Source organism: Cupressus sempervirens, chromosome 11, assembly GCF_028749045.1.
Source record: "Cupressus sempervirens isolate cs-2001-9-10 chromosome 11, ASM2874904v1, whole genome shotgun sequence".
Taxonomy (NCBI): Eukaryota; Viridiplantae; Streptophyta; class Pinopsida; order Cupressales; family Cupressaceae; genus Cupressus; species Cupressus sempervirens.
In genome coordinates this window covers 842,068,748-842,095,598 of record NC_143128.1, presented here as the reverse complement: position 1 = coordinate 842,095,598, position 26,851 = coordinate 842,068,748, and the positions used below count along the sequence as shown (strand labels likewise).

The following is a 26,851-nucleotide window of genomic DNA, read 5'->3' as shown; positions in this document are numbered from 1 at the left end:
GTAATTCAGCACCAAAATGATTAATCTTTCCCCATGCTATCCTGTGAAGATCTTTCCCATTTTTGTGTCCCTTCTTCTTCAAGCCAAACTGGGTCTCTGCTTTCCTTGTAACTCGCCTTAAGATTGAGAGTTTGGTTGTTTGCTGTTCTAGCATTGAAATCCCCGATTATCATTATTTCCCCTAGAGAGCTAAAGGCTGCTATGTCTTTTTTGAGTGCAGCAAAGGGGTCTTTTCGATCCAATCTATGCTTTTTATACATTTTTGAGCCTTTTGAGGCGATGAATGACTACTAGCTAAATTAAGCCTAGCATTTGCATGAGGCCTTGCTCTTGCTCTTAGTTCGAAATTATTATAAGGATATTATCGTTTTTACGCATCTTAGTTCGAAATTATTATAAAGGATATTATCGTTTTTACGCACGGCATATGAAAACCCAAAATTAGAGGAATGAAATTGACAGGCCTGCGATTCTGTGCAGTATTTGAATCTCATCTCGAGTGAAGGCTTGATTCTGGAGGATTGAACAGCTCTGTAGGGTACCCGCGATCTACAAGTTTCATCACTGGGTATTTTACTTCGATGGAATCAGATGGCGAAAAATCAGAGAAAAGGGCCTCCGATTCGAAGGGAACATCAAAATTCTCATTCTCCCTGCCTTCAAAATCATCTATTAAGCCCAAGGCAAAGCCATCGGAAAATAAAGAATCTCACGAGGAGGAAGGAAGGCCGGAATTTGTGAACGAATTCGACCCCGCTAAGCCAATAAAGAAGCTGAAGGTCATCCCCAAACTAGAAAACTCATGGCGCCCGGAGAAAAAGATGAAGAACATTCAGATGAAGGATACCGAGCTGCAATTCGAGTCGGAAGCAGATCTGAAAAACTCTGAGGATTCCAATGTAGAATATGGCTTGAATCTCAGAAACCGTGCTGCTGTTCCCATGGAAATTGATCAGAATGGAGAGGAGCGGATCAAAGGGATTGATCAAAGTGGGCAAATCAATAATTCGGGTGTTTCAGGGTTAATGAATTCTGGCGAGGAAGAAAGAAGAAGATTGCGGGATTCTATTGGTGAGTTACCTGAGGAGGCCACGTTTGATGCATATTCGAGCGTGCCCGTGGAAGACTTTGGGGCTGCTATTTTGAGGGGTATGGGCTGGTCTGAAGGGAAACCGATTGGGCGTGCGAAGGAGCCTGTAATGCCAATTGAGTATGTGAGGAGGGTGGGGCGAGAGGGGCTTGGGGCTACTCCCGCCCCACCCGTGGATAAGCCCAAGAGATTTGTGAAGCCCGGTGAGAGCAGGGAGGGCAGGAATAGAGACCTTGTTGCCGCACCTGGGTCTGACGGGAGGGTCAGGAATGTTGTTAATGTGGGGGAGAAGCTTGTTGAGAGACAGAGGAAGGGTGTTGCTGTGGGGAAGATTATGTTTATTGCAGAGGGCAGACATGTCGGGTTGAGGGGTGAGGTTACTGAAGTTTTGGGAGATGGTTCTGGTGATAAGCGTGTGGTTATGAGGCTCTGCAAAAGCGAGGAGAAGGTGGTTGTGGGTGTGGGGGATGTGGTTGATGTTGGTTCCTTGGAGGAAGTGGATTGTCTGAGCAGGCTTAGGGAGATGAGGGTCGATGGTAAGCGGAAGTCTAGGGATGTAAGGGTTCAAAAGGGTTATAAGGATGAAGAGAACGGAACAGTTCTGAGTAGAGACCAAGACAGAGACAGGGACAGGGACTCTGGCAGCAGGGGTGAGAAACATAATAGGAGAGAAGAAGACTATGGAAGCAGGGATGACAGACATAATAGGAGGGAAGATTATCGTAGCAGGGATGAAAAGGATATGGAACTTAGGGACTCTCGAAGGGAATATAGGAGCCGAGAGCAGAGAAACTCTGTCAACGATGACAGTAAGGATGAGAAGAGGCATGACAAGAGGAGAGAGGACTGGGGCAGGCAGAGTACAAAGTCGGACGTATACAAGGATAAAGAACATCAGGGCGAAAAGGACAATTGGAAGGGGGATCGCAGACGGGATGATTACCGTGACCGGAAAGAAGATGCTAGGCGAGAAGATAATCGTGACAGGAAGGAGGATGCTATGCAAGACAAATACCAGGATAGGAAGGGAAATGCTAAGCGGCCAAATTACTATGACAGGGAGGAGGGAAAAAACAGAAGAAGTGAGGAAGAGCGGAGGGAATCAAGTGATAAGAGTAATAGGAAGCGAGCCAACGAAGATAGGGGGAAGACTGAATTTGAGAATAAGGCAAATGAAGAGAGCAGGTTTAAGACTGTAATTCCCGAAAGTGTTTTACCAATCTCTTGGCTGTCAAGTCACATAAGGGTCAGAGTTATTAGCAAAGATTTTCAGGGAGGAAAGCTCTACTTGAAAAAGGGCAGAGTCATTGATGTGGTGGATCCGACTACATGTGATCTGTTGATGGATGAGAACGGAATGGTTGTTCAAGGAGTAAAACAGGATGTTTTGGAGACTGCTCTACCAAAGAGAGGTGGTTTAGTTATGGTTGTCGAGGGAAAGCAAAGGGGTGTCGTGGGAAAACTCATGGAGAGGGATTCAGATAAGGGAGTTGGGTTGGTCCGGAAAGAGGACACCTATGAGACACTAACTTTGTCGCTTGATCATATAGCTGAATTTGTAGGGGAGCCAGAAGAACTTGGTTATTGATGAAGGTCGTTAGCACTATTAGTGATGAAGCTGAAGTTTCATGACTTTATTTTCTGATGTTGTTTAACATTGCTCAAAGGTTGGTACTTATCCTGAATATCATTTCTGCAGATTATCGCTCAAAGTATGCTTGACCAAATATGTGTTTATTGGGAACATGCTTTGTTGCTAGTCCCTCTATTTTGAATGTGAAATATTAAATGTGTAACAAATGCATTTAAATTTTTTATTAGATTGTCACTTTTGGAGGACATCTAGATTGATGTGCATTGTTATTAATATTAAATTTCTGCCAAACTATGCAAACTACTAGAAACATTTTAAATGCCAGTGATACGACTAAGTTCTTTGAATGAATGAATGAGAGATTTTAATAATGTCCGCTAGGCCAAAGCAGCCTATGGGACCAGCTATTTTTATTTTTATTCAAATAGAAGTTAACCCTATGATTTAAAAGTCATCTTTTTTTTTGTGATTAAAAATTGTGGGGTTTTGTTAAGGCCCCCCTGCTCTGTGAAGCAGCAAAAGGCAAATGAATATAAACTGAGCTAACTGCCTAATATTAGGCATAGCAGAAGAAAGCGAGAATCCTAATGCGCTAAAATGGAAAACTTATATAGATGTTCCTACTGCTATATGCAAAAGACATCAAGACAGTTCTTAGACCGCCTATATCAAAATTCAGACGAAGACAGCATCGTTAAGGAAGTCCTAACACTCCTCCTTTTATCATATCCGTACAATCTGGAGGGAATTCCCAGTACTCACAAGCTATCCACAAGAATCCACAACTTGTGGCCCTTTTGTGATGTTGTCATGACCGAGGTCCCATCAAACTGCCTTGTTCATGCAGCCAATCCAACAACCAATTAACAAAATAACATATTTCCATCATGTCATATGGATTTTAAATTACAATTACAATAACAATTATTTACAGAATGTAGAGTTTATAGCTGCAATAGAAATCTTTATTTCTGGGTGCTATTTCCGTTATGGTCACCTTCGGCTGAAAAGGACATTTATGATAAATTGTAATACTAAATATAAGACATGTGCCATTTAACATGCATTAAGGAATGGAAATACGAAGAGTTGTATTTTTGTTTTGGAAATTCAAGAGACTTTCGGTTGGAAGGTGAAAAGTCTCTCTTTATATATATATATATATATATATATATATATCATATCAAGCGAAAGACATTGTACGCTTCAACTTTTATTATCAATAAACTGATCTTTTGTTATGAACTTATGTGTGGCTGGGTTTATCCCTTCATTCTAGAAGGGTTTTCCTAGGACATTTTTGTGTCTCTCGCAACTTTTGGCTATTCCTTATTGCTGTTTATCATTGATTTTTGGGATAACTCTAACATGGTATCAGAGCCTAGTTGATAACAACAATTAGGAAAGTTCTTTTGCTTACAACGATCTTTTAGCAAAATCAGTTTTGATTTCATATTGTTTACTTTTCCATTATTTGTTTCTCTATCCAACTCAGATTTAAGTTTTAGAGCTAGGGTAATGGCATTTGGTGCTTGAGTTATTATACACATTCGCATGTGATGGTTTGATGGACTCTGATCAAGTTTGGTGGACTCTATAATAAGGAGATGGATGTTGGTGCAGGAGCACCCACGTAAAGTTATTTTAGACGTGATTTCTGCATGAGCCGACTGGAGGAATTTATCCCGATTTTGTCATTAGGATAAGATCTTTTCTTGGGATTCGTTCAGACCATTCTGGGGTCATTCTTCCCTATTTTATATTGATTTAGAGTATTCTGTAAGCCGTTCTTCCTATTTTGTAATAATTTAGAATGTTCCGTAGACCGTCCCAGCAAGTATAAATAGAGTTTTTAGGTTTAGGTTTAGGTTCAGGTCAAGTTTTTGGATACAAAATTATGGGAAGAAGAAATTTGTAGGAGAGCAAGTGTATGTATTGTTCATTTGATGAATTAATTAGAAGAATATTATTATCTATCTCTTTCTAGTGCTGGTTCCTTTTTGATTTTGCTTCCGTTGAATTTATCTCTGCATCATTTTTGGTATCAGAGGTTGGGGAAAGCTCCTGAGGCAATTGGATTTTATGTCTGGATCAGAGTCAGAAGCTAAAACATCAAACATGGTCACCAATGCTGAACTAGCAAAGAAGATGCAAGACATGAGAAAACCAATAAGTGGTTATTGGATGAATTTGAGAAGCTGAAGGGCCGGATGGAAAAGAGAGCAAAGGTTTCCTCAGAGCAAGAGGAAGAAGGGGAAGAAGAGGATGCCCCTGAGCAGGAGGTTGTGAACTTACTTGCAAACCAGAGATACTTCATAGAAGCCCTTGAAAGAGTTGGCAAGAAGGATCCCAAAGGTGACCGACCCATCTTCTCGGGAAAGATGGATGTTGATGCTGTTGTGGATTGGATAAAAGCCTTGAACAATCATTTTGAATGTGAAAATATAGTAGAAAAGGACAAGATAAAAATTGCCAAGTCAAAGTTGAAGGGACCAGCCCTCACTTGGTGGAATTTCACTCAAGGAGAAAGGGTCAAAGAAGGTAAGAACATGATAACTTCATGGGAAAGGATGTGTGCTAAGGTGAGAGAAACATGCTTACCCGAGGATTATGAAATCCAACTTCATCAAAGGAGACAAAGTTTAAGACAAAAGGAGCTAGATGTCATAGCCTATACTGAAGAATTCCAAAAATTAAGCCTAAGGGCAAAGTAGAGTGAATGTGAAAGTGTAAAAGTTGTTAGATATCTCAATGGATTGAGGTTGAACATTCAAGAAGAACTTAATTTATTGTGTCTTGATACAGTACAAAAATGTTATCAACTAGCATTAAAGGTGGAAGCCAAATTGAAAAGAAGGCAAGAACAAAATAGCAGAGGAAGAGGAAGAAATCAAAGGGGAAGAGGAAATTTCCATGGAAGAGGACAAAACCATGAAGATCATAAGGAGATAAAGCAAGAAACCAGTCAAAGCAAAGGAAATTTCAGAGGTAGAAGAGGCAACTCAAGAGGTGAATTTGGTGGTAGAAGGGCAAGTCTGATCATTTGTTTCAATTGCAATAAGGAGGGACATTATGCATCTAGGTGTCTGGATAGAGCTAGTTCAAGTTCACAAGGTGAAAGGAGAACACATTTGGTACAAGATGAATACCAAGAGAAGGAGATGGCTGACTCAGATAGTGTACTTGAAAGAGGAGAAAGTTTAATGATGAAAAGAACACTTTTGAAAGTGCCTACTACCATGGAACCACCACAAAGGAAAACTATCTTTAGGGCTGCTTGCAAATTTGGAGGTAAGGTATGTAAAGTCATTATTGACTCAGGATCTATTGAGAATTTAGTTTCTCTTGAGATGGTTGAGAAGTTAAAACTTAGGAGAATACCTCATCCTTTTCCTTATAAGGTTTCATGGCTAACAAGGGGTCAACAAACTCTTGTAAATGAGCAAGCATGGGTTGATTTTCAAATTGGAAAGTATAAGGACAGAATTTTGTGTGATATAGTTGACATGGATGCATGCCACCTATTATTTGGTAGGCCTTGGCAGTATGATTTGCAGACACAACATGATGGAAAACTCAATATATACACCATCAAGAAGGATGGAAAGGTGATTAGATTGATTCCATTTGTTGATCATGAAGAAGTGGAAGAAAATAAAGAGAGGGAAGCCAAAATTATGATGGTTGATAAAAAAGAATTCTTACAGGACATGAAGGATGAACCTAAGCCTTGTTTTCTTTTGATGCCTAACCCACAACCACAAGAACCCATTGGAAATGACAGAAAGGAAGCTGAAACAAAGAAGGCAATTCCAAATGAAGTGAAAGAATTTTTGGATAAATATGAAGGGTTTGATTTCAGAAGGTATGCCAAAGTCTTCACCACCTATACCAGACATTAGTCATTGTATTGATTTCATTCCTGGAGCTACTTTACTCAATAAGGCTGCATACAAGATGACACTTTAACAAATTGAAGAGGTTGCTAGACAAGTAAAGGAGTTACTTGATTCTGGCTTGATTGCGAAAAACTTAAGTCCATGTGCTGTACTTGCTGTTTTGGCACCCAAGAAGGAAGGAACTTGGAGGTTGTGCGTTGATTCTAGAGCCATTAATAAGATTACAATCAGATATAGGTTTCCAATGCCAACAATTGAAGATTTGCTTGATTGTTTGGGAGGTGCAAAGTATTTCTCCAAGATTGACTTAAATAGTGGGTACCATCAAATAAGGATAAGAGCTGGAGATGAGTGGAAGACAGCATTCAAAACCAATGATGGATTATATGAATGGAAGGTAATGCTATTTGGACCCTCTAATGCTCCTAGTACCTTCATGAGACTTATAAATGAAATACATAAAGACTTCAATGGCAAGTTCATCATAGTATATTTAGATGACATATTAATTTTCAGCAAGACAAAGGAAGAACACCTAGAACACATTGACATGGTTTTGAGAAGACTTCACGAGGAGAAATTGGTAATAAATTCGGAAAAGTGTTTGTTCATGCAAGAGGTGCTGACATGTCTTGGTTTTGTGATCTCCAAAGGTAGCTTGAAGATGGATAAATATAAGGTAAGTGCTATACTATCCCGTCCACCCCCAAAAACAGTTGGAGATGTTAGAAGCTTTCATGGTCTTGCTACATTTTATAGGAAATTCATAAGAAATTTCAGTCATATATTTGCTCCTATGTTAGAAACTATTAAAGGAGGAAGGAAGTGTAAGTTTGCATGGAGTTAATCAGCAAATGAAGCTTTTGAATTGCTTAAGAAAAAGGTTAGTGAGCAGCCAATTCTTTCTTTACTTGATTCTAACAAAGTTTTCCAAGTAGAATGTGATGCTAGCAAGGTTGCCATAGGGGCAGTTCTTAGTCAAGAAGGAAAACTAGTTTCTCAAGTGAAAAACTCAATGAAGCCAAGCAGAAATACTCTTCATATGACCTAGAAATGCATGCATTGGTTCAAGCTCTCAAAAGGTGGAGACATTACTTGTTGCCAAAGGAGTTTGTTGTGTATACCGATAACCAAACATTTAATTTTCTGAATAGCCAAGACAAATTAAGTCATAGGCACATGAAATGGTTAGAGTATTTACAAGCCTATACCTTCACCATCAAGCATAAGAAGGGCATATCAAACAAGGTTGCTGATGCTCTTAGTAGAAGGAATCTGATTGTCTCCTAGATACAACTAGAAAGTGTGGGAATTGAAGCACTCAAGGACATGTATGTAGCAGATCCAGATTTTGGCAACATCTACAAAGTATGTATGGAGTTTGGTGAAAAAGATACCATGCTGATTTTCCTGATTTTTTGATACAAGACAGACTTCTTTTCAAAGGAGGACAACTATGTGTACCCAGGTGCTCAATGAGGACAAACATTATCAAAGAGAAGCATAGTGGAACAATGGGTGGACATTTTGGTTTGGATAAACCTTAGAATTGGTTAGAAGGTACTGCTATTGGCCTAAACTTCAGATTGATGTTAGAAACTTTGTAGAAACATGTATGATTTGTCAAAGGGCCAAAGGAAGGACTACAAATGCAGGGCTTTACCAACCTTTGCCAATACCACTTAGACTCTGAGAAAACATAACGATGGATTTTGCAATGGGGCTGCTACGGACACAAAAGGGGCATGATAGTGTATTTGTTATAGTAGATAGGTTCAGCAAAATGGCTCAGTTCTTACCATGTAAGTCGACCTATGATGCTTCTCATATAGCAGATCTCTTTTTCAAGGAAGTCGTAAGGATTCACGAGCTACCTCTCAACATAGTTTTAGATAGGGATGTGAAGTTTGTAGGACGCTTTTGGAGAACTTTATGGAGGAAACTTGGAACCAATTTATCATTCTCATCAGCCTACCACCCTCAAACTGATGGCCAAATAGAGGTAGTTAATAGAACATTGGGCAATTTGTTAAGAACACTCACAAGACAATATGCAACAAAATGGGATGTAATCCTACCCCAAGCTGAATTTGCATATAATGACTCCATCAATAGAAGTACAAGAAAGTCACCATCTCAAGTGGTGTATGGAATTCATCCTAGAGGGATCTTCGAGTTAAGAGATATGAGTTCACAGCAACAAGTTAGTGCCCAAGGAGAAGAATTTGCTACAACCATAAAAGAAATCCATGATGAAGTCAAAGCACAACTCCAACAAACCTCTGACAAGTAGAAGAAGTATGCAGATCAGAAACAGAGACACTTAGAATTTGAAGTGGGAGATTTAGCATGGGCAAATCTCAAGAAAGAGAGGCTATCAAAAGGTAAATCTACCAAGCTTATGTTGAGAAAACTAGGTTCTTGTCAAATATTGAAGAAGTTTGGAACCAATGCTTATGATATTCGATTACCACCTAAGATTGGCATCTCTCCCATCTTCAACATAGCAGACCTCACACCATTCAAAGCACTCAATGAAGAAATTAGTATAGGACAGATTGCTGATACAGAGAACATTCAACATCTACCATTTCAGGAGACACCACAGCTAGAAAGGATACTTAACACCAAAGTCATAAAGTAGACAAGAGGAAGGGAGTCCAAGCAATATTTGGTAAAACTCAAAGGTTATTTGGATGTAGATGCTGTGTGGATGACTGAACAAGATATCATGAAGTAGGGTACCACTCTACAAGAGCTCATCTCAAGTGGGCTTGAGATAAAATTTCTTAGGGGTATGCTGCAGGAGCACTCACATAAAGTTATTTTGGACGTGATTTTTGCACGGGCTGACTGGAGGAATTTATCCTGATTTCATCATTAGGATAAGATCTTTTCTTGGGATTCGTTCAGACCATTGTGGAGTCATTCTTCCATATTCTATATTGATCTAGAGTATTATGTAAGCCGTTCTTCCTATTTTGTAATAATCTAGAATGTTCCATAGACCGTCCTAGCAAGTATAAATAGAGTTTTTAGGTTTAGGTTTAGGTTTAGGTCAAGTTTTTGGATACGAAATTACAGGAAGAAGAAATCTGTAGGAGAGCAAGTGTATATACTGTTCATTTGATGAATTAATTAGAAGAATATTATTATCTATCTCTTTCTGGTGTTGGTTCCTTTTTGTTTTTGCTTCCGTTGAATTTATCTCTACATCAAATGTCACTAGAGCTTTTTAAATAGGTAGGCACTACTCAGGATCAATGTAATAAGAGGAGTGGCTCTTGGATCTTGAACAAACAATCATCATCCACGCCCAAACTGACCCCCTCTTCAGGCATATCCATTAGTCAGATGACATTCAAAAAGTAGAGCTTACTTCCTTTGGCCGGCATTAAACCGGCTTAACGACACTGTTGAGGAGAGGGTAGCTTATTTCGGCAGTGTTAAGAAAGAGGTGGATTTAGATACATTAGAGTGTCTACGAGTGGATAACAAGCTTCTACATTGCTGGATTTGATGACAATAAGAGTGTTGCATAACAAAATACTGCACTGTTACAATCTTGAAACTGTTATCAGCTTTCAAATTAGAGGTGTGCCTACCAATACACCTACTATACTCATGTTCGTAGCTCGAATGGTCCATAAGCAGTGGCTTGTTGACACCCAAAGATTGTCTTTTGCCTTTGAGTCTATGCCATGATTATGCATGGCTTCCAATCCCATTTTGATAAGGGCCTTCCTTTGTAAGAAGTGCAATCAATGGCCTTGTTTCTACTCACTCACTTTGGCTCTATATATAGAACTACTATGCGAAGGGGGTTAACTCGAGAGGGGTATAAGCCATAGGAGCCAAGACAATAAGTAGGGAGGATTTTGTTGCTAACGTAGCCTTGAGCAAGTGAGACCCATAGAATAATAGGGAGTTTTTTAAATTTATGAGCCCCCTACTATTCTATAGATGAATTTTAGTAGAGCTGTGGACGATGTTCAAATAGGTTATTAGGGGCGGTTTTGATGCCAGATGATGGATTGAACCAATCTACATGATCACTCTTCATTCAATAGCAATAGAGGGATGATTGAGATTGGAAATCGAGGATCACTGGGAATGGTAGACGAAGCATCTCAGAGGTGTAGGATGATGCATTGCGTGGTATTTATAGGATGGGGTAACCATTGACATCTTGTTTTGAGCATTTTTTTCTCACCTGGCATTGATGTCAAATAAGTATTCCTTCCACTATTTCAATATTATGTTTGAATAATTTTATGTTTTTGCATATCATTCTTTTCGGTTCAGTTTTGAAAACTTATTTCTTATCTAAGGATTAATCATTGATATCTATTTTTGATGATCTTGTATTGTTTAATCTGATTTATTAATATGGATGTCAGAGAAAGTTATGTTATTGTCAAGATCTTTCTCTTCCTTGGCAACGTTAGTTTTTTTAAGAGTGGCATCTCATTTTACTTTTGGGCTCTTGTCAACCGTTTCATCCCGTGCATTTGATGATAACGCTGCCAACATATATTTTTTGGATTGTGTGATGTTAGAGGAAAAAGCATGGCTCAAGGACAGAAAAGACAACTAAAATAGCTTTGAACGCGATATCCCTTGCATGCACAAGTGTTGCCTCGATGGTGCAAGCTACAGGGGTGAATAAGTATGGCTTATTTGGGATGCCTAGAATGGATGAATGAAAATAGGAAATCTTTGAACGAGGAGTCCGGTGAGATCAAAAGCAAAAATAATTGCAGTATTGATAGGTCTATCGGTTTAAACTATAGAGGGGATAGCCATATTTTGGTGGGATCAAAAGCAAAAATAATTGCAGTATTGGCAAGTTTGTTAGCTTAAACTACAGAGGGGATAGCCATTATTTGCTAGCACGAACTACAGTCAGAGAATCGCATTTTGTTTATGAGAAGAATATTGAACAAGACTTTCCTAAATGGTTTGAGTATAGGGATACATGTGGCTGTGCAAGGAGACTAGCATGACTTGTTTGAGAAAGGTAGAGGATTATTGGAGGAACAACATATTTTACCATATCACCCCCTAAAATGTTGAATCTTTTGAGAATCTAAGAACAACTCATTTGGACTTATTGGCAAATCTGGCTACTGATTTAGAAGACTATTGGGTGTTACCAATAAGAGCATCCACGTTTAGATTGAAGCTTTCTTCAAGAGTTTGAACCAATGAAAACTATTCATATGTTATCACTAGAAGGAAGGAAGACTATAATTTTATTCAATTTACCTTTTGAAGACAATCAAAGATAAGTCTTTCATTTTCTTGAATCCTTATTTCATGACTAGAAATAGTGTAGAGCAATAATCTCTGTGATGGGTTGATTTTATGATCTCTCTTTGTTACAGGATGTTCATCTTCAGAGGGAGTTGTTCTTGGTTGAGAGGGAGTCTTTATAGCATCCTTGCCTTTCTTGTACATGCTACTAATATTTGTGATATTGAGAATCTTGTTGGAAAAGAGTTTTAATTGTGATTTTATGCATTTGAAATTTTCTTATTTTAGAAACAAGCTAGGTATGATTAACTTTGAGACTTAATGGAACTAAGTCTTATTTTTGTTATGCCTATTTCTATTCTTGTGTGAATAAGTAAGATTTTAAGAATGAGCTATGATAACTCCTGCACTCTGGGAAGTGAACATCATGTTGAGAGAGTCCATGATGACATCATGTTGAGAGACTCCTTGATGAGTGTTGGATGTCATGTTGAGAGATTCCATAATAGTTCATGTTTAGAGAGTTTGTGATTAAAGGCTTAATTGTGATTCTTACAAGTCTATCATGTTGAGCGATTCCATGATTATGAGTATTTGTTAGAGGTCTATCATGTTGAGTGATTCCATGATTATTAACAATAAGTGAATTGATTCTCTTAGTGTCATGTTGAGAGATTCCATGACAAAGTTTGTGATGAAATTTGATTGTGCTTCTTGCAGGGGTTTCGTGTTGAGTGATTCCATGAATTTTATAGGATCTATGTGATAAGATTTTATCATTGACATCTTTGTGTGACTGATCACTAAAGATTTCTCTCTCGCTAAGAGGGAGTGGTGAAGTTTATGGCTGCAATAGAAATCTTTATCTCTGAGCGTTAATTCTGTTATGCTCACCTTCAGCTATAAAGGACAATTATGATAAATTGTAATATTAAATATAAGACATGTCATTTAACATGTGTTAAGGCATGGAAATACGAAGAGTTGTATTTATGTTTTGGAAATTGAAGAGACCTTCGGTTGGAAGGTGAAGAGTCTCTCTTTATGTTTTAGATATCGCATTAAGTGAAAGGCATTGTACACTTGAACTTTTATTATCAATAAAATGATCTTTTGTTGGGTGTGGCTGGGTTTTTCCCTTCATTCTTGAAGGGTTTTCCTAGGATATTTCTCTGTGTCTCCTACAACTTTTGGCTATTCCTTATTTCTATTTATTATTGATTTCTGGGATAAATCCAACACTGCGTCTACTGATAGAACAACAAATGGAAGCATCTCCTAGTTAATGACCAAGCTGTCTCTTCTTGCTTATCAATAACCTTATCCAACAAGTGTCCAGAGTGGTCAGCACCTATCTATATTTTTACCCACCTAGGAAACAAGCCATTGTTAGTAAATAAAAGCATCGGATGGGTAGATTGATCCAATTCCATTCTCCATATATGGTAGCTTCTTTTATTTAGGCTAGCTGTATTTCTTCATCTAGTTCTGAATATGCCAGACATTATTGTTGATGCGTGTTTTATGACCCACCAAATAGTAGAACAAAATATCGAAATATCTTATCCTCTCTTGACTAAAATCTCGTGTATGCTAAGATTCTTAGAAGATCATACGATGACTCCAAGGTTCCTTCAATGTCAGGTCATGATTGTGGATAAGCTCGGTGGTTGATGTGATTTGCTGATGATCACAAGGGTCCTTATGTGTGTTTACTCAGAGTCGTTTCAAGCCATATTAGATGTGGGAGCTATCTAAAGTTTTTGCAATGAAACACTTTTATGGTTTTTCATGAAATATGCAAAAATAAAATGGGATAGGGTTTGAAATTCTATTCTAATCCTAAGTGCAGTGATGACAATAGATGTTATTTTGGTGGATAAATCCCTCAATTTACTGCTCTTCGCTTTGCCAAGTTATACTACAACTACACTTGAATTGGTGTAATCTTCAAGGGTTATGTAAAAGGTTTTCAAACCACCACATACACCATCATAAAGAACAATATATATGAATGATAGAAGTTAAACATATGCATGAAAAGGGTTCAAGCTAATTTTGCACAACAATTTAGAATCACTAAAACGTCAAAAGTATGAACCAAAGGAATTCATAAATACACCATCATCTTCTCCATTACAATCACAACACTTTAACTAAACTAAATCTAAATGAGGGAAATTTAAGAGAAAAAGCAAGCACCGAGACACATCAAGTACTCACCAAGCTTCAATGAAAACTCAATAATCTCAGTAGCTCATAGCAACAATCTTAGAAAATCCTCTCTTTACAAATGAGGAGTGAGGCCTTTAAATAGGCCCTCGATTACAATGGATGGCCCAGATGATCACAATAACCAATGGCCCAAATCGTGCCACATCAGCCCTAACTAGGGTTAGGGCAAAGAAAAGAAATCCGCATCAATGCAATAAGGAATCCACTACTATAGTAGGTAATAAATGCCCACTATGCATGCTCATTCAGGAAGGGAGTGGGGTGCAATTAATGACCACTAAAAACACCCACTATGCATTAAATGCATCTATCCTTGATTCGCCAGCTTGAAGGCATGGAATCGATCCAACACCATCTCTACCTCTTCTGTACTTATGCTTTGTGTTGATTCCTATTTGAATTCCATAATTGCAATTGCTCTTTCTGCCTTTCCCAAGCTTTCCTCTCAATTTGATAGCAAGTCCTAAGTTGTTTTCATGGTATTTGAGAAGATGAAAAAGTTCTCAAAATATGTTAGAAAGGTCCACCAATATAACTGAGAGGGGGGGGGGGTGTGAATTAGTTATCCAACTATTATAACAATTATCAACCTTATTAATCCTTAACCATATGAGCAATATAATCAACAACCATAACAAGATACACATACACAATAACACCAGATATGTTAACTAGGGAAGCCCTTTATCAGAGGGAAAACCCCAGTGAGGATGGTACCCACAAAATGATGTCCTAATATAAATATTTCTTGTTAGAGGATGGACCTTTTTAGGAGTCAATAAAAGCATTCGGTACATATCAATCCCTGTTAGGATACTATAAATCCTTGTTAGGAGATTCCAACCCTGTTAGGAGTTGTGCCAACCTTGTTAGGAGTTGTAGAAGGCAGATGGACCCATTGTCTAAATGGCTTCAAGGGCAAGACCACCGAATGCATTGTCCAACTGGTCTCCGTATTATTCCTTGCAGAATAATAGAAATGAATTGTACTCGTACTTCCTTTGTCTTGTCAACCAGACTTCCTCTTCTGATCTTGTCAACAAATCGCCAACTTCGCATCCAATAATCCCTTGGATATCTTATTCGCATTTACCAAATACTCTGCTCTTGTTGACACTATCTCACTCACAATTACATCCTTACAATCAAGGAAAATATCTTCTTTTATACCAAGTTCTCAAAACAATTCCTTGAGTCGGCCTTGAGGCTTTCCCAATTAATTATAATAGGGCCTTATTAAGATAATTAATTATTTCGCAATTACATAACACTGTCGGCTCACAATCTTTACAACTTCTCACATGATTCCTGACCTTGCGCACTCGCTGACGTCATCATCAGGCTGTCTTTTGTCACTGTACATCTTTGCACATCAAGATTCTATCTCTGTTAGGAGATATAATCCAACCATCAGAAATTGCTTCTAAAGAACTTTGTTTGTGTACTGCTCTCTATAAATCAAGCATATCTTTGATTTTTTGTATGTGCACTTGACCTCATCATTAGGACATAGTGTGGAATACATCCTTAACCGCGCTTGACCTGACCATCAATTCTCCATCCATATGACCTTGATCTTTGTCTACTACTCTACCAGTCTTCACATTAACCATACTATGTTGTCATCAATGACAAACACAGTCATGAATGCAACATGTCAATCATGCTATCCATCTCCACATGCTTTGGCAATGCTTAGGATACTCCCCCAAAGGAATACCATCATCATTCATTCTTTAAAAAAACATTCATGAAAGAACTCCAACTTGACTTTCAAATTGTCCGTTGTCATTTCATCCTCTACCAATCTTTGCGACAACAAGGATGCAATTTTGTTGGACACCCCTTGCCTCATGTTGTCAGCAACCTTTTTCCATTGAGCAGATTCCTTGGCAAAGCTCTCAAACATTTCTTTAGTTGTGATCATTGCACTGTACCATTGAAGGAAATCATAGACATCTCCTTCACTAATAACTTGACCATCGATCAATGCTTGCTTTGGGTTGGGGTCTCCATCAGATTCTAAATATCGGAAATCATTTCATCTTGGAAAATAGGCTCATCTTCCCATGATTCCTCCATGCACTGGATCCTAGGGATTACAACTAATGCCCTAGTTTGCACTTGCACCAATTCTTCCGCATGTTTAAATGCTTCCTCCTTAATTCCTTCAACCCAACCCATGAACTTTGAGCAGTCCGCTTGATCCTATCAATATCATCAATTTCTTCCGCTGAAACACTCGTCGGAGGGACAAGTGATGGACCTTCCTCTCTTATTGGATGAGGTAGGTTGATGTATTGACACAAGACTTTGATTTCTCCTTTCTCTTTTTGGTATCTATCTTTTAGCTTCTTCAATCTATCTTTCAAAGCTTGCGTAGAGTCATCAAATTCTTCTACGATCTTCTCTCAGGAGGCACGACCAAGATTTATTTCCATGACATGGTACTGATTTGGAGCAATTTTACCCTTGTCAACTGTAGAAGTTGCAATCTGCAACATCTTGGACCTCGATTCTCCTCTTACAACCTTTGTGAATCTTTTTCCTCTCTTGTTCTTTAGATTGGTTTGCTCGGTCCAAAATTTTTTGTAATTCAATTGCTGGATCAACTTCCTTTTGTTAACTCTTCTAAATTCGTTGCTTCAACCATTCTGGAATGGGTATACTTTGGTCTTCGGGTATCACCTATTGTTCTCTCCTTTGGACAGCTTGAATGTTGGTCTCCTCTTCACCGCCTGGACTATCCATTGTCAATTCTGGAGCTGCGACTTCAACATTTGGAATCTGTATCGCTACTGTAGGAGCTTCTTCCTCTTCTGGACCAGCCTTAACCTCCATTTCTCACTCTAAGATTGCAGCGAGACTTTCCTCCATAGCTCTATCTTGATCTCTTCCTCTCCCTTGCACGGATTTTTCACTGGCATTTATACTCAATCTACCATGTACTGGCTTGACAAAATTTTCTTCTTGCTCAAATCTCCTTATGCTTGTCTCTACTTCCTACCTTTCAAACGTTTCTATTTCCTAAACACTAGGAGTGCGACTTAGAGAAAATGGAGCATTTCCAAATTTTTGCTTCTTCTGTTGAGGCTCTTGGACATCTGTCCCACTCCTGGGATGCTTCTCTCGTGCTACCCTTTTCCCCTTCCTAGTTCCTACATCTTCTAGTGAAGTTCCTCTTTCTTCAATACTCACTTCAGATATTTTCCTTGGTCGTTCATCCCTAAGTGGTCGATGACCAATTAATCGATACATGAATCCATTTGCTGGTGCAACTAGCTTTTGAAGCTTACGCTCAATCACCAACTTTGTAAAATCCAAGACTGGCTTTGAAGGAGCTTCCAGATTTGTAACCTCTTTCTTTTTCTAATCATATGGCTGAACTGTCATTTCTGGATTGAATCCTTTTCGCATCACATATGGATCCTCCTCCATTTGATCAGAAACCTAGAATATGTTGCATGCTTTGATAATGCTAAATGACAGTGTTGAATGCATCTTCTTTCTAATCTCGTGCTCATCCATAGTATTTGCCCAAAAATCCTTAATGTGAACTTTATGTTGGTACTTTGATCCCACTATTGATGTGATCTTGTTGTAGGGATCAAAATCAAACCTTCTTGGATAAAGGGGAAGACAAAAGAAATGGAGTTCATCCGATGATATCTCTGTAGCCTTCAAACATGGGCACACTTCAGTTTTTCCGATGATATCTGTGCAGTCCTAACTTCCTCTTCCCTTTTTGAATCTTATCATAGACTGTGAGTTGCTGAGTGAGTTCTGACAAGACCATCTTATCTATTGGATACCTCAAAAGTTTGTATGCCTCCATGGAAAATTCATGAAGTAAGATGTATGAAAAGGTGGGAAATTGGATGAACCAAGCGCCATAGTCCTCCACCAACTTCTTCGTGCCAACTGACAATCTTGTATGTAGTTTCTTTTGTAGAGTCCTCACTATGTGCATGGAAAAGGCATCATTAACCCTTACATAATCATCCCTGAAGTACAAATGCAATTGCGGGTAGCATTCATGAACTTTCAAGTGTTGGGTTTTGCTCCCAATTGACCCTTTGCATCTTAGTCCATCGTAATTCATCCTTCGTGCTAGCATATAGATGATGTAAGAGCTTATGTAAAGCTTTCTTGTGTGCTCTAGATTCATCAATTGTTCATTTTGGTTTTTACTTATGAGTCTAGCCCAACGAAGTACCACATCCAAGACTCAAATCTATAGGAATGAGACGCCAAAAATGCGACTAAGCATCATGATCATCTCTGTACTCCCTTTGCAAGTCAAGCCATACTAGTTCCTTAGGAATCTTGGAATGATGCAATCTATTCTTTTTCAACCATCTTTTGTTGATTATTTCTTCACAGAACTGAATTCCAACAATGTAAATTCTGAGTGCTTGTTCGTGTGTTTTTGTCACCATTCTTGGGTGTGAAGGAATCCCAAATGCTTCAGTTATAGATGCTAGATAAAAATCTGCGAGAATATTTTGTTTTGAACCCTTGATTGTTCTGTCTCTGGGACTATAGTGTTTGGCACATTCCACGATCAACTTTGGATGTGGAAAGGCTGGAGGGAAACCAGCTGCAACAACAATTCCACTTCTCACAATTCTAGTAGCTAAGTGCGTAGGATGATGGTTGTTGTATCCAAACATTCTTTGATTGGTGCATAGGATGATGGTCATTGTATCCAAACATTCTCCAATTGAATTCTTTCAAATTGAGGCCACCAAGGCTTGTATCTCCAATTTTTGCCCACTTTGACATGATGTTGGACTCGAGGTAGAATCCTCTCCTTTCATTCTTTATCAACTCTCCACGTGTTTGTCCTGTTGCTCGAGGTTCTACCATTCTTCCTCTGTACAAAATAGAAAATTTTTCATACATGAGTATGGAAAGGCATTAAAAGCAAGAATAATTCCTTCAAATTATCAAGATTTTGGAACTTTGTCGAGATTTCTACACTTTTCTCCTCGGGATTCACTTTTTTTGCTTTTCTCAGGAAACATGTAAATTTATCCAACTCACTAAAAAAGTTCCTTTCTAATGAAGTTCAAAATTCTCTTTCACGAATGTCAAGCAAATTCCTTTTCTTTCTTCTCAATGATCACAATTTTTTTTCTTCAGAAATCTTCCTTCCAAACTCTCTAAAATTTCAGTCTTTTATCTTCTTAATTCACTCTTCAAATTTTTGTGTGAGAAGGAATGAGTGAATGGGTTTTCTTATGTAGGTTGTCTTTCAAAAAGCTGCCTTTAAAGTAGTAGGCTAATATTAGGCAATTGCTTTACTTAGTCACCAAGATTCCAATTTTGTGCCACTTGTCGCTTTTTCTCCCGCTTTTCTAAAGGTTTCCAATTTGATGCTCCTAGACTTTGTGATGAAGTTAAGTCCTAATTTGTCCAATTTTGATTTTTATGGGATTTAATTAATTAAATGTTAATATTCAATCAATTTTCATGATTTAATGCAAAATATCAAATTTTCTTTCAATTTCTTCCAATATTTTATTTTTGGATTATTTTTCAAAAATAATTAAATTAAATATTAATAAAAATTAATATTTAATTTATCTTTATGTAAATCCAAAAAAATTCTTGAAAAAACATCTTGAAAATCGTTTAAAAGTCTGCCTTATTTTCAATCCTTGAAAATTTTTCCCTTATTTTTCAATTTTCTCTTTTTTCCAATTTATTCTCCACCTTTTCATTTTCAAAATTTTCACAAGATTGATGTTTTCAAAAGTTTCCAAATTTTCAAGATTTTTCCATCTTCTAAAATTTCTCTGTTACATCCCAAATTTTGACCTAATTTGAAATATAGCCGTTAAGGTTTGCATGAAGTCAATTGGCAGTTTAATTTGTTATAATCTGGCGAAATGGTAAGATAGTTAGTTGTTATGATTTCAAGTGAAGATAACATGTTAGTTGATCATTAATCACGAATTCATGGAATTAAGAAGATGGTTAACCGTTGTGATTATTTAAATAATTTATTATGATAGTATAATTTAACGATGGAGAGTTTCTTTGTAGGGAGCATGTCAGTGGGGTGGAAGCATTGTCAGAAAAGAATTAGGCAGGAGCATCACCATCACTGAGTAAATGGGTTGAGAACCTAGCGATTTGAAACATGATACATCTGTGGGACCCGCATGAGCTATTTAAATAAATAAATTGAGAAAATAATTGGGTTAAAAATATAAAACGTATCTTAAAAGATTTTAATTTATCTTTCATCATATTATTTTAGTAAATATTTAAATATAAAAATGATTTGGCATCATTATAACTTAATAAAGTGATGTTTACATGTATGTATAAATATAAGATTATAATAATGTTCGGAACATAATAACATTTGAATTATTATAATTTTCGAATTATAATCTTCCAACCTTTTAATGTTTTCCTCTCCTCTTCTTTGTTCTTTTTTTTTATCGATTTATTATGTGGGATTTGAATCGATTATGGTCTTCTTGTAACCAATGATAGCCGAGGAGTCTTGGAATTCTTTACAGTAAGCCGTGTATCAACTCAGCGGATGAACCTTCCTCCATGTTTTGCTACAAATTCATTTAAGCCGTGAGACCCTTTTTAGTTGAAACTTCCATTTTCACCTACTCTTGTTTCATTCTGTTTGTACTCCTGATTCATCTTCGCTTGCATATCAAATCTCAGAGCTAGTGGGTAAAGCGATTTGCTTCCCGGGGGGGGGGGGGGGGGGGGGGGGTGTTCCAGCCAAAGACAGAGGAGCCACGTCTATATTGACTGCTATCTTAATTCGAGTCATGTTTAAACGCCAACAGAGTTCATAGGAAGTCCTTCCTTACCGTGCATGTGCTGACTGTAGTCGTTTATAAGAAATATGACATATGCATCTATGATTCATAGTTCCTCTTTATTGATTACTGTCAAGTACATATTGATAGAGCGATAATAATGCAAAGGGGTTTGCATATTCATGACCTTTTCTTTCCTAGTCTGAATGTTAAAACCATTGTCAATTTTATAAACAATCTGATTTCTTGTCTTTGAATTTAAATTTGAATAATCATGAGAATACTTGAATTCTGGACTTAGAGGATAGAGAATTCAGTTGAGTTGTATAATCAATATCTATGCATATGAATATCTATTTTTCAGCCAATGCATAATGATAGGGAGGAGAATAAATTAAAAATGTTTTTTTCAAATTCCTTCTCTCTTGAATTTGGTATCCATCCATAGCCGGCTGGGCATGATAAATGGAGATCAATTTATGATACTATTTGTTTGTAATCTGAAATGTATACGAGATCATACACCGAGTATCCCTGAGTATATACCATTTATGAATTCATTTGGCAGTTGTATCAAACTTGATTGATTACATAAACCCACATTAATGCACATGCTTTTATAAATTTTCCAAACATATTTAGAATATATTGACATCGAGGAATTCACTTGGCAATGAGGCCAAAGAAAGGTGAAGAGGTGTAGATTTAACCTGGAAACCAAAATCAAGTAATCAAATATTATTAATAGCTCATGCTTGATCCTGTTGTTGTAATATCCTGCTGCCAAGTTGTATGGAGTGTTAAATACCAGGAAGTCCAGTGGATGGCAAGATGATCCTTGTCTATTCAGGGTAGGGAGGGCCTTTCTTGTTAGAGATTGTGTGGGGATAAGATTTGGTCCGAGGTTGGGTGGTTAAGCCCCTGACAATGTTTCACCTCTCCATAAGTTGCCGGATGTGCATCGGACAAAGATAAGCTATGCATCCAATTGTTTTCTCAGAACATGTATCTTTACTTTTATGATGTACATGCAAGATGAAGGTAAGAATAATTGAGTTATATCATCATTATAGTTATTTTTACAATTAGATGCGAAGGATAGAATTATTTGATAAATTGATATATCAACTTCCATTTATATGAGCATATCTCCTAATCTTGAGTTCCTGCAACAATTAAGTAATCGAAAGGAAAGGAATCAGAAGCCCTAAATGATTCAGTGATAATTGGAACCCTAAATGATATAGCGGTATTGAAAGCCCTAATTGAATTAGTGGTATCGAAAGCCCTATTTGAATCAATGGTTTTGGAAGCCCTAAGTGATACCGAGATAACTGAAAGCCCTAAATGAACCAATGGCAAACGATGCCCTAATTGATACAGTGGTATGTGATGCCCTAATTTTAAATATAGTGGTATTTAATTGTAATCATCATTTGATTTTGAGATAGTGGTTTTTAGATGATAGTCATCATGTGATATTGTTATAGTGGTATATGTGGACTAACTCGGGTGGTTGCAGAAGCATCCCTAGTTTTGATTTTGATCTCAAATTTCATGGTATGTGGTTTTTAACTTCTAAATCAATTTTCATTGTTGGTGTTTTCAGCTCTTCATTAAGAAACTTTGATTAACTGTTTTAATTGTCAATCCCTTTTCATATGATCGAAACTGAGTTAACTGACTTCCTATGAAATTGAAGTGATAACTGTATTTCTTGAGTATCTTATTTGTTAAATAAGACCCGGGAAAATGGGATGTTACATTCTCTAATTTTCCGTGTCTTTGATTCTTTTCCTATTTGGATTTTGCAATTTTCACATTTTTCAAAATTTTCACAACGTTGTGGATTTTTGTATGACTTTTTCCGTTGTCCTAGATTTTTCCAAAATTTTCTAGTTATCTCCAAAATTTTCCCATTTGGATTTTCACAATTTTTTACCTTTTGGATTTTTCGCACAACTTTGGATTTTCAATTTTTTTCATCGAGAATTTTAAATTTTTAAATTTTTCCAAATTTCCAATTTTATTAACTTTTGTGAAACTTTTCTCTGATTTGGATTTTCGAAATTCTGGCCTTTCGGAACTTTCACTACATTTTGGATTTTTATGTTTTCCACATTTTAATTTTTTTTCCCATTTGGATTTTTTCCATTTTTTTTCCAAATTGTTTTGAATTTTTGTATTTCTCGACAACAAATTTGGGATGGAAAATACTTCTTCTTTTGGAAGACTTTCCGCAATAGGGTAAAAATTGTGTTGCACAAGAGAGGAAAAGCAAGATTTTGGGCATGTGAGAGACTTTCTTCCTTTGGACAAAATCCATGATGGGGAGAGAATCTCGTAGTAGGAAGTGCAGAGAGCGCACATTTTAAGCAATAAAGGATTTACCTCATTTCGATAAAATCCTTGACGGGTTGAGAATCCTGACCCAAGAAATACGAAGAGCGCAATTTTTATGGAGTGAAGGATTTTTCATCTGCTAGAGGCTTTCCTTGACGTGGGTGGAAATGTGCTCCACAAACTTTGGAGAGTGCAGTTTCGGCAAGGTCATGGAATTTCATCCACAACAGACAAATCTTGGACGAGGGGAAAAGTGTGCTACATGAAGTTGGGAGAGCGAGGTTTTGAGAGGGTCAAGGATTTCCTTTGTCTGACCATCCATATTGGGTGTTGAAATGCATCCCGTGCATGGCGGGGGAAAACACCATAGTGGACCAGTGTTTATCACTTCACCTTTGCTTTGCAGAAACAAGGGTCCCATGATTACTGGGCGATGGTGTGAAAAAAAATCACAACAATTATCTCCCTGGCCAGAGGCTTATTTCTTTGTTTTATTGTCGTCCCCTCTTTGGTGGCTAAAATGTCGTCAACAAATCAAATTTTCCCCTTTATATACTTTCCTCAAGAGGAATTCTAACCATTGAGAAGGAAATATTAACATTGTGACTAGTAATCGACAGAGCAATCCTATCAATTGTGTGCAGGTGATATACTCACAGGTCTACACTTGAAGGAGTGTGCAGCTAGTAAACTATGGAACTCATCTTGAACATACTGCTTGAGGTCATGATACATATGAGCGAGCATACTCCAATTCCAAGCAAACACGGTGTTGTGCTCGTCCATGTCTGTAATAGATGAGGCCTACTTGAAGCTAGGAACCTTTCCTAGTGGTGACAACATGTAATACCATTATGATTATCATAATTGCACCAACCACTGTTTTCAGGTCTTAACTAACAAGTAGCATATCAAAGAAATATAATTATTACTTCATATTCATAGGAAGACAGTTATATCAGTTATGTTCATGTGAAGGAGATTAATGGTTACAATAAGTTAAATAGAAATATCATAACTAACAATTGAAGACACCATCAATGAATTTAACAAGGAATTTAAAATCTCCATACCGTAGAATTCAAAACTGAAATCCATCTAGGGATGCTTTTGCAAAACCCAGGTTAGTCCATAGATACCGCTTGGGGAACAAATAGCTATACCACTTTATCGTAATGACAAATACCATTGTATCATTTAGGGCATCAAATACCATTGTCTTATTTAGGATGTCAAATACCACTGTATCGTATAGGACATCAAATACCATCGTATCATTTAGGTCATCAAATACTACTGTATCATTCCCTTTCTTTCTATTGCTAACTATGGTAATAACATATAGTTAGAAGACACGTTCATTTCCATAATTCACATAAATGAAAGACAAATAACAATCCATCAGATAAACCTATCTCTTGCATATAGATATATTTCATGTTCAGTTGGAAGGTCAACCGATCTAATTGGTTACCAATTACATTGATGAGAAAAATTGCTTTCATCAAAGGAATTAACTGATTTAATGATATAATTCAATCCATCATGTCTTCTACTTGCAAAAACATCATAAAAGTAAAATACCTGTTACCAACAAATGTTTGAATGCATAACTCATCTTTGTCTGGTGCATGTCTTGGCATCTTGTGGAGAGGGGAAAATTGTCAGGGTCTTAACCTTCCAACCACGGACCCTCAAAATATCCCCACAAATCTTATTTGAGAAAGACCCTCCCTACTTGGGATAGACATGGAACATCTTGTCCAGCTGCTGAGCATTCTGGTTCTTAATTCCACCACTCGACTTGGCAACAGGGTACATATTGGACAAACATGAGCTTATTGGAAAGTTCTTTAAGTTTGAGTGATTAAGTTATCATTACAAACCTGATTTCCGTTCCTTGTTTTTGCAGAACTTTCTTTACCTCTTTACTCTCTTTCTTGGCTATTTTGCCAAGATAAGTCCTTGGTGTTTGTTCATTAATAAAATCCTTCCATTAACAGTTCATTTGCTGAAACTCAGCTGATGTAAAGATGATAATTTATTTTTAGCATTAAGCCGTCCTTGAGAGTCAAGGAATTCTCTCTTTTAAAATCAGAAGATTATATTATCACAAATAAAGGACAAGCTGATCATGAATAAGAATACACACATTGCATATCTGTTATGTTTCTGATTCAAACAGGTTAGTATACATGTTAAGCTTGATTGAATGAACTGATCATTATTCATCTTTTTGTATCACAGACATGCCTTGAGGAATAACATTGCCACACTTAAAACCAACTTGCACCTAGATTTCGGATAAATATATATCAGATAAGAAAATAGAATTATCTACATAACTTGATCAATTATGGAATGAATTCGGGTAGTCTTGACTGGCCGACTCTCATTGATTTGAATAGCCAAGGTGGATGCCTGATATAGTCGCCGTCTAAAACAACAAGCTCGCTTTCACATTCAATATCGGGAGCCGAAAGGAAAGAGTAACAATACAAAGAGAAGAGAGGAAGCCGTATGAATGTGTAGCTGAAAAGAAAGGAATGTAGTGGAATATATGTTTAGGCAAGAGAGAGCTTAAACTGAAGCCATGACTCAAGATGGTAGTTATAAACAAGATCATCATCTTCTTGGCTAACCGATTCAAGAAGAAAGAAATAGCGTCAAGTGTATTTGACGCCTCACATAAAGATTTACAAATCTGAAATATTAAAGAGCTCCTTTGGAAAGTTTATTAAAACAAATGTCAATAAATATATATATGCATATATATGTGTGTGTGCGTGTGTTATTTTCAAAATGATGTCGTCACACTATCATTATGTTTAAGGTCGTGCTTATTAAAATATGTATATTTATAAATGTGTGTAATTTGGAGAATTATGATTTATCTTAACCGAATATCCTCTCGTATATATATGCAGGTATATATTTATACATATGCTAATAGAGACGAGCTTGGAGATTTAATATCATGGTGGCATCATACCTTTATACATATATGTGTATATATATAATGATGAAGAAACTGAAGACACCAACATAGAACAACAAAGGTAATGGTTCTGAACGAGAATTTTGATAATGATAGCTATATGTTTTATATGTTTGACCAAGTAGCTCATGTTATTGTCCAACGTACATTCTTGCTTGCCTAGTTGTTTACCCTTAGCTATGGTGATTCAAGGTTCATACCTATTTGCCCAATGATGGTGCCCCTGTGCCCAATTCTTTTTTGACAATGCTTCCACCCCTTTGACTTGTTCCCTAAAAGGAAATTCTCCACAATTAAATCACATTCTTCAATATAATAATAATTACCATAACAAGTTATTAATCATAAATAATCACAACGGCTAACCGCCTTTTCACTTCCCATGAATTCATGATGAATAACCAACTTTCCAAATAGCATTAAAATATCATCATAACGGTTAGCTAGCATGCCAATCTTCGTATAAAATTATAACGATTAACCATCTTACCATTTCACATGATTGTAACTAATTTTACCTGTCAACAGACTTCACATGAAACCTCAATGGTTATATGAACATTTCAAATGGAGCCAAATTTTGGGATGTGACAATAATGAGCCTCATCAAGGGAATTGCAACTCTCCCCTGCTCCAACT

The 26,851-nt window shown here is 37.1% G+C and overlaps 1 protein-coding gene across 5 annotated transcripts in view; it reads left to right on the top strand.

Moving 5' to 3' along the window:
* The first annotated feature begins 429 nt into the window (after nucleotides 1-429).
* LOC149532175 (protein MOS2-like) overlaps nucleotides 430-26,851 on the top strand; it is a 49,708-nt gene continuing 23,286 nt past the window's right edge. For 4 of the 5 annotated variants that reach the window (XM_089808580.1, XM_089808578.1, XM_089808579.1 and 1 more), the window contains exon 1: nucleotides 430-2,757. In XM_089808580.1, coding sequence (XP_089664706.1) covers nucleotides 582-2,678 — 2,097 coding nt within the window. In that variant the 5' untranslated portion in view covers nucleotides 430-581 and the 3' untranslated portion in view covers nucleotides 2,679-2,757. Of the gene's footprint in view, nucleotides 2,758-26,141; nucleotides 26,274-26,851 lie in introns of all 5 variants that reach the window. The other variant, XM_089808581.1, reaches the window with a different exon arrangement.